This window comes from Charadrius vociferus, unplaced genomic scaffold, assembly GCF_000708025.1.
Source record: "Charadrius vociferus isolate BGI_N301 unplaced genomic scaffold, ASM70802v2 scaffold1020, whole genome shotgun sequence".
Lineage (NCBI taxonomy): Eukaryota > Metazoa > Chordata > Aves > Charadriiformes > Charadriidae > Charadrius > Charadrius vociferus.
The window spans coordinates 124,202-136,910 of NW_009646502.1; the positions used below are offsets into that span (position 1 = coordinate 124,202).

General features: G+C 52.4%; 1 protein-coding gene across 1 annotated transcript in view; it reads left to right on the plus strand.

Annotated features, from left to right (window-relative positions):
- The window catches only part of TTLL4 (tubulin tyrosine ligase-like family, member 4), a 21,373-nt gene that overhangs the window by 7,335 nt on the left and 1,329 nt on the right, over nt 1-12,709 (plus strand). Inside the window, exons 7-17 of the mRNA XM_009883976.1 lie at nt 769-963; nt 1,047-1,129; nt 2,232-2,360; nt 3,002-3,124; nt 4,729-4,827; nt 5,413-5,547; nt 6,257-6,394; nt 8,272-8,374; nt 8,970-9,180; nt 11,437-11,507; nt 12,102-12,184. Coding sequence (XP_009882278.1) covers nt 769-963; nt 1,047-1,129; nt 2,232-2,360; nt 3,002-3,124; nt 4,729-4,827; nt 5,413-5,547; nt 6,257-6,394; nt 8,272-8,374; nt 8,970-9,180; nt 11,437-11,507; nt 12,102-12,184 — 1,370 coding nt within the window. The remainder of the gene's footprint in view (nt 1-768; nt 964-1,046; nt 1,130-2,231; nt 2,361-3,001; nt 3,125-4,728; nt 4,828-5,412; nt 5,548-6,256; nt 6,395-8,271; nt 8,375-8,969; nt 9,181-11,436; nt 11,508-12,101; nt 12,185-12,709) is intronic.

The following is a 12,709-nucleotide window of genomic DNA, read 5'->3' on the forward strand; positions in this document are numbered from 1 at the left end:
GTCCTGGGAGATGTGCCCAAGAGACAGGCACAGCTGGGTGAGCATCCCCACTGTGAGGGTGGCTCTTGTAGAGACTGAGGCTGTAGCCAAACCGTTTTCACTTGTGAGCTCATCTAGATTCAGTCGTTGTTGCTTAAAGCAGTCCTTGCTCTGGCAGAACTGAGTGGTAGGGCCAGTGTCCTCCCTGCCAGCACAGCCAGAGGGGATGTACTTAGCTCATAAAAGAGTCAGGAGGGGCCTATGGCTTGGGGAACGTGCAAGGGACCAGAGGTTTGATATCTATCACACATGCATGTTTGTTCTGGAGAGCCGTGACACACCAAACTGCTTGGTGTTGAGGCAGCATCCAGGGTTGGAAGCTAGCAGCCTCCAGCCCTGTTCCTGTCCTACTGCGGGGTCTTTCTGTCCCCAGAGCTTGTGTTGCATGGGCAGGACTCTTGTGTACAGTTTAGAAACAAGTGGGAAACCACTGGGTTGGAGAATACTGCCAGAGGAAGCTCAAAGGCTGAGAGTTAGTGCCTTGCAGCTGCTCAGTCATCTGAAGGGACAAACTGGCAGCTGCTGGCTTTGGGTCACCGTGCAGGTGTTTGTCCCTGCAAAGTTTCAGGAGCAGATGGGTTCTGTCTTGGTGCAATCCTGGGAAGGGAGCAAGGAGCGTTACCCTGCACTGTGTTCAGAAAAGGTGTATCCTCTGGCCCAGGAGCAGCAAGGGGTGGGCAGGGCAGTGGGGAAGCAGGGAGCTCTCACAGCATCTGGGTTCCTTTCCAGCTAAACCACTTCCCCGGTTCATTTCAAATTGGGAGAAAGGACCGTCTGTGGCGCAACTTGTTGAAGATGCAGGCTCGCTGTGGGAAAAAGGAGTTTAATTTCTTCCCCCAGTCCTTCATCCTGCCCCAGGACATCAAATTACTCAGGAAAGCATGGGAGGAAGGAGCTAGCTGCCAGAAATGGATTGTGAAACCAGTAAGTGCAAAGCAGAGCTCAATCCTCTGTCCTATTGTAGTTGCAGGGAGAAGATCTGATCCCTTCTTGTTTGTGTTTTGCAGCCAGCATCAGCAAGAGGCATTGGTATTCAGGTCATCCACAAATGGAGCCAGCTCCCCAAAAGGAGACCGCTGCTGGTACAGAGGTGAGTGAAGGAAAGCAAGTTTGACAAACAGCCTGGGACCTCTGAGTGTCTGGTCTCTCTGGCCAGGACTTGGCTGCTGACGCTATGTGGCAGAGCAGAAGCACGCGATTTGCATCCAAAAACTTCTCGACTGCCTGGGTGTAATGCTGCTGCTGGAAGTCTGGCTCTGTCAGCTGCAGCTGGGCTTAATGGAGTGCTGCTGTCTCTGCATAGATTTTTTTTGAGGTCTTGGGTACAAACTGGCCCACGGGCGTTCTCAAGCTTTTGTCTGCCAGGTGATCCAGCTTCAGCTCTGCTGTGATTCTGCTGCCATTGCTTTGTACTCCGGGGTTTGGCATCTTTGGAAGTGAACAAATCTTATCCAGTGCCTCCAAGCACAGTGGGAAGAGAAGTCCCAGGGAAGAGGGGGCAATTGTCAAAGACTAGTTCTTACCCAAGTTAGAATGGGGCAGTAAGAGCCTCTGTGTGTGTGTGGATGTTGGTCAAAGGGGTTTCTTGAAATTACAGGATTTTGAGAATCTCCTTCCCCTTCTGCAGAAAAATGGAATAGCTCATCTTGATTTGAAGCTGCTGTCTGTGAAGGTTCTTGTGAAGACAGGAAAACTGTCTGGTGTTTGGCAGACAGGGAACTGCTGTGTTGGCTTCTCTGTTCTCCCTGTCTGCTTCCTGTACAAAAATGATAAGCTTTCCTATGTAAAATCATGAACTTCTGGGGTGAATGATCAATTATTTGGATGAAAATTTCCAGCTGTTTCTGCTCGCTGAACCAAACCATCTGTGGTCCACTGCACGTCTTAGATGTTCCTGAATATTGTGGTCGGTCTTGTGGGTATGGAAAAGCCACTGTGGCTTAGAGCTGGGGAAAATATCTTCAAAATGGAACTGAACAGAAGGGAATATGCTCATGTGCTGCAGATTCTCTGCATGCATGGGAGGGCTTTGTTCTCTCTCATTTTCACTGTGATGCGCTTAACTTGGAAACGCTGTGCAAAAGGGCTTCTGCATTGATCCCTGGCTTTGCCAAGCATTTAGAGATGGGGGCTAGAGATGTTCCTGCACACAGAAATCATAACCCTTCTCTGGTGCCTGCTTCCCTCTGCAGATATCTGCACAAACCCTACCTCATTGGCGGGAAGAAGTTCGATCTGAGGATCTACGTTTATGTCACTTGCTACGATCCCCTCAGGGTCTACCTGTTCAAGGATGGATTGGTTCGCTTTGCTAGCTGCAAGTAGGTTGTGTGGGAGAGCGGTGCTGGGGCGCTGCCTCAGTGCGAAGGCATGTGTGGCTGTGGTATCCACCTTGGCTGGGGCAGGAGAGAGTCATTCTGTATACGTGATGCTTAGAGCTGTAGCTTGCTTGCTTAAGAAACAGTCTGGAAACACACGAGGTCACTGCAGGTGACAGTGTTGAAAGGGAATGTGAGAGGATGCTTCATTCATCCAGCGTTCGCAAGGCAAGATCAGCTTAGGGTAAAGCAGTTCTTGAAATATGCTGTCTGTACTTGGTACTGCATAAGAGCTGGCATACCAGAAACTGAGATGTTTCTATCAGTTTTGACTATATTGCCATGGGCTGCTACAGTTCCGTCAGTGCTTTTGCTTACTGATGCTGTGGCCTTTCCTTAAGTACCTGCTGCGAGGGTGGGATTATATCCCACTGTTCCAAGGCAGCCTGCTCCATCCCTCATGCTTTGTCCCATCATCTCTGGGCCCATGGAGACAGAGAGCTCCAGGCAGGCTGGGAAAGGGAGGCAGCAGGGCTGGTGCGTGGCCAGGAGTGGTGTGAGATGAGAACAGAGTTTCTTCCTGCTCCACAGGCCTGCGGGCAGCCAGTTTGAGCTCAGACTGCATGTGCTTCTGTCACTTCCAGATACTCCTCCTCGATGAAGAGCCTCAGCAACAAGTTTGTGCACTTGACCAACTACAGCGTGAACAAGAAGAACACGGAGTACAAGTCCAACTCAGATGAGACTGCTTGTCAAGGACACAAATGGTAGGTGTGCTGCTTTTAGGGCACAGGGCAGCTCTTTCAGACTGTTAAGTCAGCCTTTTTTAAGTATTCCTACCCAAAACTTGAAGGTGCTTCCTGTATCGTCTGCGCACGCTGGGGGTAGCTGGAGCAGCAGAGTGATTTTGGTGTGGGTTAGTGGCAATGGAATCTGGACGGTCTCCCTGGCTTGTGACTCATCCTGTCCACTGCTGCTTGGGCTGTGGTTGCCATTCATCCTGCCTGTGTCTGTGCTGTTCCCTGCTTCCAATGCTGCTCTCATCTGTACTCATTCATCCCCTTGCCCTGTTGCGGGGGCGATGGGATGTGGTTAAAGCAGAATCTGATTTTTTTTCTATTAGAACTTGAATGGGTAGTTGTGATGCTTAAATTGGCTAGATGGGAGCTTCTGCCCGTCTCGCTCTTGACTTCCGCAGGAGGCAGAGAAAGGGACAGTCCTGGTGCAAAACTGATAATTTATGTACTTCTCGGTGTGCACAGGAGTGGTGGTGCCATTTCTAGGCATTTGAGAGGAGGGCTGCTGCAGTCTTGCAGAAGTTCCTGTTCCCTGCTGTCCCATGGGTGGACTGATCCAAGGCCCCAGGCACTTGTCTCTGATTCCACAGTGGTGTTTGAACTCTTTTAAAAATAGTGCAGGATAGAGTTCTCAATTCGTGGGCCTGGACAGGGCTACTTCACTTCAAAGGGAGCTGCAGAAGGTGGTTTGCTGTGGTAGAACTGCTTTCTCAGACCTGGACCTGTTGCGCAGTGGTCTGTTCCTCCACTGGGACGTTGAGAAGGGTCTGCTGTCCCCTAGCAGTTGAAATCCCATGGAGGTGGGATTGTGTGGGTTTTCAGTACTGCCATGCAAGTCAAAGCTGGCTGCTCCCACATTAAAGATGAGAGTGGCTGTAATCCACTCCATCTCGTATGCAGGAAGCGTGACCTTTGGATTCCTGGCCATTAGCCACACGGTCTCACTTAAGCAACATCTGAGCATCCTTGGCTCAGTGTCAGGGTAGCTTGCAGCACTCGGTGTGGTGTGGGAAACTCCTATAAAAGCACAGACACTCCCCCCTACCATCTTGTTCTCTACGTTTTTCACAAATTTTTCTCCACCCCCCAAAACCTCAGTGAAATGGCTCTAGCTAAAAGATTTACGGGGGTCTTGCTGGCTTCCTGCTGGGCTGCTTTGCAGTGCTGCGGGGGAAGGCCTGCAGGAAGGGGAGGTTTGCTGAGGACATGGCTGAGCTGCTTTGCAGTGCTGCGGGGGAAGGCCTGCAGGAAGGGGAGGTTTGCTGAGGACATGGAGGGGGAGGGAAGAGAAGATCTGGGCCTGATATACCTTGCTCATGTGCTAATTTGGGACCTATTACTCCAGTGCTGGGACAAGGCTATGACAGATTTATGTTCCTACTAGCTTGGGCCTACAAGACATGGGGCCAGGCTGGGGAGGGCAGCAACCGGGAGCTGAGGGGTTGGAGGGTGGCAGAAGGATGGCCGGGCCAGGGAAGAGCTTTGTCAAGGCTCCTCTCTGCTGCTTTCACTCCCCTAGCACGGCTGGGCAGCAAGGAGCTACAGAGCTACCTCCTTTGCTTTCTCTCTCCCAGGGCACTCAAAGCTCTCTGGAGTTACCTGACCCAGAAGGGAGTTAATAGCGAGGCCATCTGGGAGAAGATTAAAGACATCGTTATCAAAACCATCATTGCGTGAGTCCTGGCACCCCTTTCTCTGTGCCTGGCTGTGGGGTGTACCCTGGCCCCTCTGGCTCTCCAGTCCCCTCTCAGCCTAGTCCTTTTGCTCTTAATCTAAATTCGACCACTACTGTTGGCTTCAGTATTTCCCTTTGGATCGTTCCTTTCATCCTGTTACTTATGCTCATGCTGCAGTAGCTGCAATGGGTGAATACACCTTACATTTCCTGGGTCTGCCTGCAGTGCAGGGGGGGAAGCCAGAAGGTTTTGGTGTACCCAGCTGTCCCATACTCTGTCCAGCTTACCACCTGCACCCCTGCTTGGCCACGGTGCCTGAGAAGAAAGTTCCCCTGCTGCAGGGTGGATCTTGTGTTCAGAGATGGATCCTGCCTGATGGAGGGGGGGAGATGCTCAGAATGCGACGCTGAATCCATACGCAGTGCAGCAGCAGCAGCTCGCAGGCCTGCGTCGGTCTCTCAACCCACCCACTCCCGCAGCATGTGGCTGCGTACACTCTCAGAACTGGCGGCATGTGCTGTGAGCAGCCAGATCTCTGCTGTCTTGACTGTTGGAAACAAGCGTTTTTTCCTTGGCTTGCAGATCTGAGCCCTATGTGAACAGCCTGGTGAAGATGTACGTGCGGCGGCCGTATTGTTGCCATGAACTGTTTGGGTTTGATATCATGCTGGATGAAAACCTCAAGCCCTGGATCTTAGAGGTCAACATTTCACCAAGGTAAAGCAAATCCTGAGCCACAGCAGAGTGAATAATGGCCTTTCTTTTCCCACCAAGTGAATTTGGCTCGTGATGTCCCCAGCACCCTGTGCTGAAATACCCTGGGCTTGCAGGAATCAAAGTCTTCCCAGTCTGCAAAAGCAACATCTGTCTGCCGCTCAGAAACCTTCCCTGGGCATGCTCCAGCTAGAGCCAGGGAAGAGTACATTAAAAAAGGAAGGCCAAGGATGGATGTGTCATGTAGGGAACGGGTGATAGCAGAGATTTCTTCTTTGCGTGGGCGGAAGTGATCAGTGTCTCTGCTGCCTCATGCACCATTCCTTGCTTGCTGATGGCCCCCAGCCGTGTGGTGTCGGCTGCGCAGACAGGGCTGGGAGCTGCGGTGTGCCTGAGCACGGCCTCTCCTGCCTGCAAGAGTGGATGGGCATGAGCTGGATGTAGAGCTGTGGTCCCACACAGGGCTCTCGGGGTGGATTTGCAGATTTCCAGGAAATCTGGGAAGAGGTGGGGAAACGAACCATTTCTAGTGGGGAGCCCCCATTCAAAGAGCTGTTTTCAGGATTTTTCTCTTAATGTCTCATGGCTGGCTGTGATGAGGTGAGGGACAGGCTGGGTTTTGTATCCTGGTTGCTGTTAACCCAGGGAGTGATCTTGGGGAAGTGAGGCTTGACATCTCTGTTCTAGCACTAAGACTGCTTCCTCCCTGCAGCCTCCACTCCAACTCCCCACTGGATGTGAGCATCAAGGGCCAGATGATCCGGGACGTCCTCAACCTCGCTGGCTTTGTTCTGCCCAGCACAGACAACGTGGCCTCAAGGCCACAGACAAGAAGTGGCTCTACGTGCAGGTCAGACCCCTTCTCTGTCAAAGCAGCATGGCAAGGCAGGCTTTTTTGTTGGGGGATTTCATCTGGGGGCTGCTTGCAGCCCAGCAAGTGCTGGTCTCTGCTGTTGAGAGCCTGTGCTTGCTGGTCCTTCAGCGATGGGTCTGAGGGACTTGCATCATTGCCTGGGTATCTGGTTCCTGCAGTCTCTTCAAGGCAGGAGGATTTATGCCCTCTCTGCAGGCCCATAGTTGGAAGTGAGGCCAGTGTAATTTGTGCTTGCTCTGCAGTTAGTCGAGTCGTGCGCTCTCATCCTTCCCCCTGCCAGAACTAACACGATGCTGAGCTGTACTGCCTCTTCATTTGCTTGGAGGACTGGCTGGCTGGCTGTGTTGGGGCTGGATCCGCTTACCCTCTACCCCAGCACTGACGTGCTGCTGCCTTGAGCAAGAGGAGCACCTGTTATTTTGCAAATGCTGGTGTGATCTGTTCCTTAGACAGGACTGCAAGTGTCAGAGGCTGTAGACCGATGGGTAGGGGTATGCAGAGTCTTACCTTGCAGCTAACATGACTGTTTCTTGCATAAGGCTGATTCCTGGGCATGTGTCCACCCAGGCCCCTGCTCCTTCTGTGTTTCACCACAGCTTGGGCTTGTACTGGTTTCAAACCTGATGGTGGGGGGCAAAACCAGTCCTGTTCCCTGCAACAGAGTGGCTGCTGGCTGTATGTCACTGAAGGAGCAGCTTGCTGGGATAAGCACCAGCATGCAGTGATGTATAGGGATGCCAAAAGATGGGACTCTTGCCCTCCACCTGCCCTGTGCCTTCAGCTAAGGCAGAAGCTTGGAGCGCAGGCCTGTTCCAGCCGGGGAGCTCTCGCCAGCTCATCTGCAGTGATTTGATCACACACTCGTTTGCGGCTTGTGACACTCGTTTGCAGCTTGCGACGGAGGTGCTGAAGGGCAGGTGTCCTCGGAGGGACCTGCAGGGGATTAAGTGGATCCTTAACATTGTTCAGATGATGCATTACCAGAGTTCCTGCATCCAGGGTCAAGCTTGCTTGACTGTATCTCCTGCCCTGGGAAGGACACGAAGGGGTTTTTTGCGTATGGGCATAATTCAAGTAGATCTGTATGTTCCCCAAACACCATGCAGCACAGCCTCGAGGCTCTGCTCTCCCTGTTTGGATCTGCATACAACTAATTTTTGCAGCAGCAGAACAAGCTAGCTGTGTTGATATAAGTGTTAAAAGGTGTTGTATAAGTATCTCCCAGATTCTGGCATCCTCAAATGGTTCAGTTGGGTGCTTAAAATACTTTAGATTGTTGCTGGTCAGCTCGTACGAAAGGCCAAGATTTCCCATGGCACATGGAGCTGGAGCTGAATTTGAGTCTTGAGAGTTCTTGGATGTTGCAGGAGGAAGTTTTTGATCTGAGTTCTCTACTTCCTTGCACGGTACCAGTACCAAATACTCATATGCCCAGCCCTGTGGTTACAGTTAAGAACCTGCATTCTAAGTAGGATGTAAACATGAGGTCCCACCAGGCTTCAAGTGCTGTGAATTGGGTCACGGTGTGGTTTTGGTTCTCTTGCCTCCTATGTGGGTGTGAGTTGATGGTTCACCTTTTGGAAGAAGGAATGCTGAAATGCCTTAGTGAGGAGGTGGCAGGGCCCTCCCTGTTCCCCTGCCCACATCCTTTCTGGGTTCTCTGCTGATGCACAAGGCTGTGGGTACATCACTGATCTTGAAACGAGTAAAATCCTTGGAGAAAGTGTTCTCTCCTCCACAGCATCTTCCTGAGGGTGTCACTGCTCTCACAGAAGTTGCTGGGAGCAGCTCTGCCATGACAGGATTTTGTCTTCTCTGCTTAAATGCTCTACTGCCTTTTCTTGTGTCCTCAGTCTGGGCAGTATTTTGAAGGAGAAGTCCAAGCCAGCATCTGAGCATTTAATAGCGGAGAAGATGAAGAAGGCCTATTACTTGACGCAGAATATACCTGACCAGGTATGACCCAATCTCCTCTGATACTTGCGCCATCCTGCCAAGCCACTGTCCCAACCAGTCCCACAGGTCTATCCCTTGTCCCTCTCGAGATTGTGCCCCTCTGTGGGGACAGCCAGATGATGGGGTGCGCTTGGGCTCCAGTGGCTTACAAGACAGCTGGTCAGAAATAAATTGGGTTTGCTTAAGCCACTGCTCCACTGTCTCATCCTTACATTAAAATAGGCATGTCCTGAGAGGCATGTTACCCGCCAGTCCCCAAACAGGGTCTGAGCGCTGCCTGTTCCTCCTTGTGTCTCTGTGCAGCTCTCAGCCTTTGCCGGTTGACCCTGTGGAGGTTAGCAGGGACGCTTGCCTTGTGTGCCACCTGGCAGTGTCTGTAAGAGAGGCTGAGCTGCAGAACTGGGGATCTCCAGCTCTGCAGCATTGATGTCACCACTGAGTCTAGATTTCTTAATTTTCCACATGGTCTCTGTCCCAGAGATCTCAGACATATGGAGACCTCTGCCTGAGAGACTTTAAGAAGCAGGGAGGTGGGAAGGGGGACTGACAAAATGTAGTTCACTTCTCCCTGACCCAGGGTGGCTCTTGTCTGCAGGACTTTTATTCTTCTGTCTTGGACATCCTGACCCCAGATGATGTCCGTGTCCTGGTGGAGACAGAAGACGAATATTCCCGGCGTGGGCAGTTCGAGCGGGTGTTCCCCACCCACATCTCCATGCGGTACCTGCGCTTCTTTGAGCAGCCTCGTTACTTCAACATCCTGGTGACCCAGTGGGAGCTCAAATACTACTTGAATAAACACAAAGGTAACTGCCATCCAAGAGCCTGGCACAGCCACTTGAGTGAGGCAGGCTGCCTGCTGGTGGTCGTGGGAGACTTCTGAGCTATGCACGTTGAGGGGGAGCTGCCTGACGGCACACTGGCCATGGGAAATGTGTTAGCCTCCCAGACTGCTTCAAATACCACAAAAAGCTTATTCTGAGTTGATCAGAGGTGCTGACTGCTCTGGTAAGTGCAGCACCAGCCCTTCTAGGTGCCCTGGGGCTGAAGCAGGCTGGGATTCTGCCTTCGACGTGTAGCTCTTATTGCATTCCTCTGTCCTCTTTTGAGGGAGAAACAGCTGGAGTCACTGGGCTTTGCTCCTTGCAGGTGATCTGTGAAGTGAAGGAAAAATTGGGCCTATTCCCTGGTCTCTTGCTGCTTTCTAATTGATGAAAAACTGTCTGTGTGCACAAAGGAATTTTTCCTGAATACTAGAAATCCTAGCTATCATTTCCACGTTTCCAGAACATTGTATTTTAATAAAAAACATCCTTTAATGAGGCATAGCTGAGCTGGACCAGTTCCTTCTCCCCCAATGCTGTCTCTGTCAGGGCAGCGGTAGAGGATATTTTGGAGACAGAACCAGTGAGGTCTAGTGTGAAGGGTTAGAGAACATAAAAAGAAAGAGGCTGTGGCTCATGGTTCTCCATCCAGCATCTGATCTATCTGGAGAGGCTTCTGCAGGAGCCAGCCCTCCTCTGAGGCAACCGTATGTGTGCTCCTAGCCTGGCTGTCATGCAGAGAAAAAAAAAAATGCTTTTGTCACTTTTCACTGGTGTTAAAGCAAATATCAAAGGGGTTGGTAACAGTCTTTCACAGAGAGACAGTAACCTCATAGCCCTCTCCAGCTGCGCTGTCAGCATGTGTCATCCTTTGCCTCACTAATACCTTTGCTGGATGCTCTCCTGTCAGCTGGAAGAAAGATCCTGTCATCATCTGCACTGAAGTGCTGCCCTGAACTTTGCCTCTCAGACTGGGGTCCTGGTTTGGTGCTCCAGCTTCCCTGAAGCAGCCCGGCGAGCAGATTTGCTCTACCCCCTCGTTGTTCTTCATCTCTGAGCAAAACCCAACCTTCCCCTGGCCTCTTCCCGTTCACGTATGTTTCATGCAGCCTTCGTCTCGCCCCAGCCAGCAAGGCACAAAGCCTGGGCTGGTGCACAGAGCTGGGGCAGGGCTGCCGAGCTGCCCTGCTCCCCTCAGCCCCCAACACGTGGGGTTTTTTTCCAAAGTCCTGGGGCTTGCTTGAAAGGTCACGGAGGAGCAGAGTTTGCACAGCAAAGATTCCTCCTATAGCCGGGGCTGGTATCGTATAGCAAACCACCGTAACCCCAGCTGGACAGCATCAAATTCCTGGCCATTGCTTTGCTGGTTCTTAAGTCTCAAGGCACCTTAGCTTGTGCTATGGCTCTAAGACTCTTAAAAAAAGAAAACAGGAAGGGAAGACTGCTGGATTTCTCAACATTTCTGGGTTAGCACAGAGCAGAGAACTTGGCTGTAGTGGAGGCCTTGGAGGAAGTGGAGCCTGTTCAGTGCAGTGGGACACGTGGCTCTGCTTCAGGGTGACCTCCCTGTGCTCCGGAGCAGAACATCTCGTGTGGACGAATGGTCCCTTCCATTCACACCGCTGGTGAGCACGGTCCATGGCAGCCTCGCCCTCCGTCAGGGATGGAGACCAGGTCTCAGCCCATGTTGAGCTCGAGATGCATCCGTGCGGGGAGGAGATGATGCGCTGGGGTGCTGCAGCTGATCAGAGCTGTGCAAGGAGGCGGTTGCCTGAGCTGCCCTCCTCTGGGAAAGGGGCCGGTGACAGCAAAGCTGCTCTACATTTGCACTGTAAGAACTTTCACCGGTGCAGCCCAAATCAGGTGCTGCCGTTGGCAGGCACCGGGCTCAGGGGGGACAGCCAGTCTGGTCTAATTCGGCAAATCCCGTGTTGCCCCAGTTTCCCTGCTTAGCTGAGCTTGCTGCACAGTGTGTCTGGCTCCCCAGGAGAAAGGCAGGCACTGCTGCAGCCCACGTGCTGGCGCTCGCTGGTGTTTGTTCGTACAAAGGGTGAACGCCCTTGGTTTACCCCGTGTTTGCTGGGGCTCAGGCACGTGTTCAAGTAGTTGTTGCATAGCATGTACTGCACAGCCAGTTCACTCCGTGCAGCATATTTGCGTGCCCCAAGCTGGGAAGGCTTAACTCTCTGCAAACTTGGTCGTTCATTCTCACTTCTTGTCTTTTTTGTCACTTCCCAGGTCTGGAGCTACTGAAGAACTGGTGTGTCAAAGGGTACCACACTGGGGCAGGGATGGATTTGGCCCAGACGGTGCGTATGGCTTTGGGTAAGGTAGGGAGAGGTGGTTGTTTGCCTGGGCAGAGTTGGGCAGAGAGCCTGCTTGTTCTGCTTCCTGTGACTCCTGCCCTACCTGTTTGCCCTCTTCTTCCCTCTCTGCTAAGGCCTCCAGGAGTCTGGAGAAACCCACGCTTCTCTGTCTCTCACCAACATGAAGTCCACCCAGTATATCAGATCTGCAAGTACTTTGCATCTGAATATCCTTGGGTGCACTGGGCACAGCCCCACATATTTTGCACCTGGCCTGCGCTTTATTCGCCTCCGCGAGGAAGCCGTCTCCATCTGTCATTTCTGTGCCTTGCAGCAGGCTGATCCAGTGAAAGAAACCCACTCTTTTGACCTCGAGATGCTCTGCTCCCATTTACAGCAGAGGGATTCATTAAGCAGAGAGCAAAGACTGCTCTGTTTGCTATTCTGGGAACAGTCTGGTGGCAGTGATGATGCACAGCAGCGTGAGGCAGTTCAGGCTGAAGCGCACTAGGGCAGCCTACAGCAGAGCCCAGCAGGCTTGAGGGATTTTTGCCGTGACTTAAATAGCCATTTGGTTGTCTTTCTCTCTTCCTCCAGTGGTCATTGCCAAAGTCTTTCTTTCTCCAGAAGAGCGGCGTTCAATCAAATGGCTTCAGCAAACTGGAACTGGGCAGACTGGGGTGAGTTTCCACTGGCCATGACGTGCATGATGTTCACAGCGTGGCTTTAGGACTGGTATCTTGCGAGAGAACTGGCAGCAGGGAAAGCAGCTTTGTTTAAGGGCAGAGGAAGAGGTTGGCTTGCAGGCGCTGAAGCCAGCCTCTGCTCTCTGGAGAGCCAACTGGTGGGACTGGCATGATGTCTATGCGCCTGGGCATGTCTCCTTGGCACTGTACACCCAGTTCAGCTGGGAGTGAGGCCCACAACAGCCAGACTGGGTGATGTTTGGCATTGTCATGGTCAGGACGCGCTGATAAGATGTTCCCCACAGGGACCAGCACTTCTGTGGGTTCTGATGTGGCCAGCAGCGAGCAGAGGCTCTCAGCTGCAGCGTGGGGCTGGGAGAGCAGCGAGGCCTCCGGGACTGCTGCTTTCTCAAGCAACGCTGGGCTGGGAAATGGCTGCTGCTGGCCCTGACAGCCTCCTGCAGAGAGGTAGAGGACTGGGGTTCGTGTGGGTGAGCTGAAACAGAGGGCAGGCACACA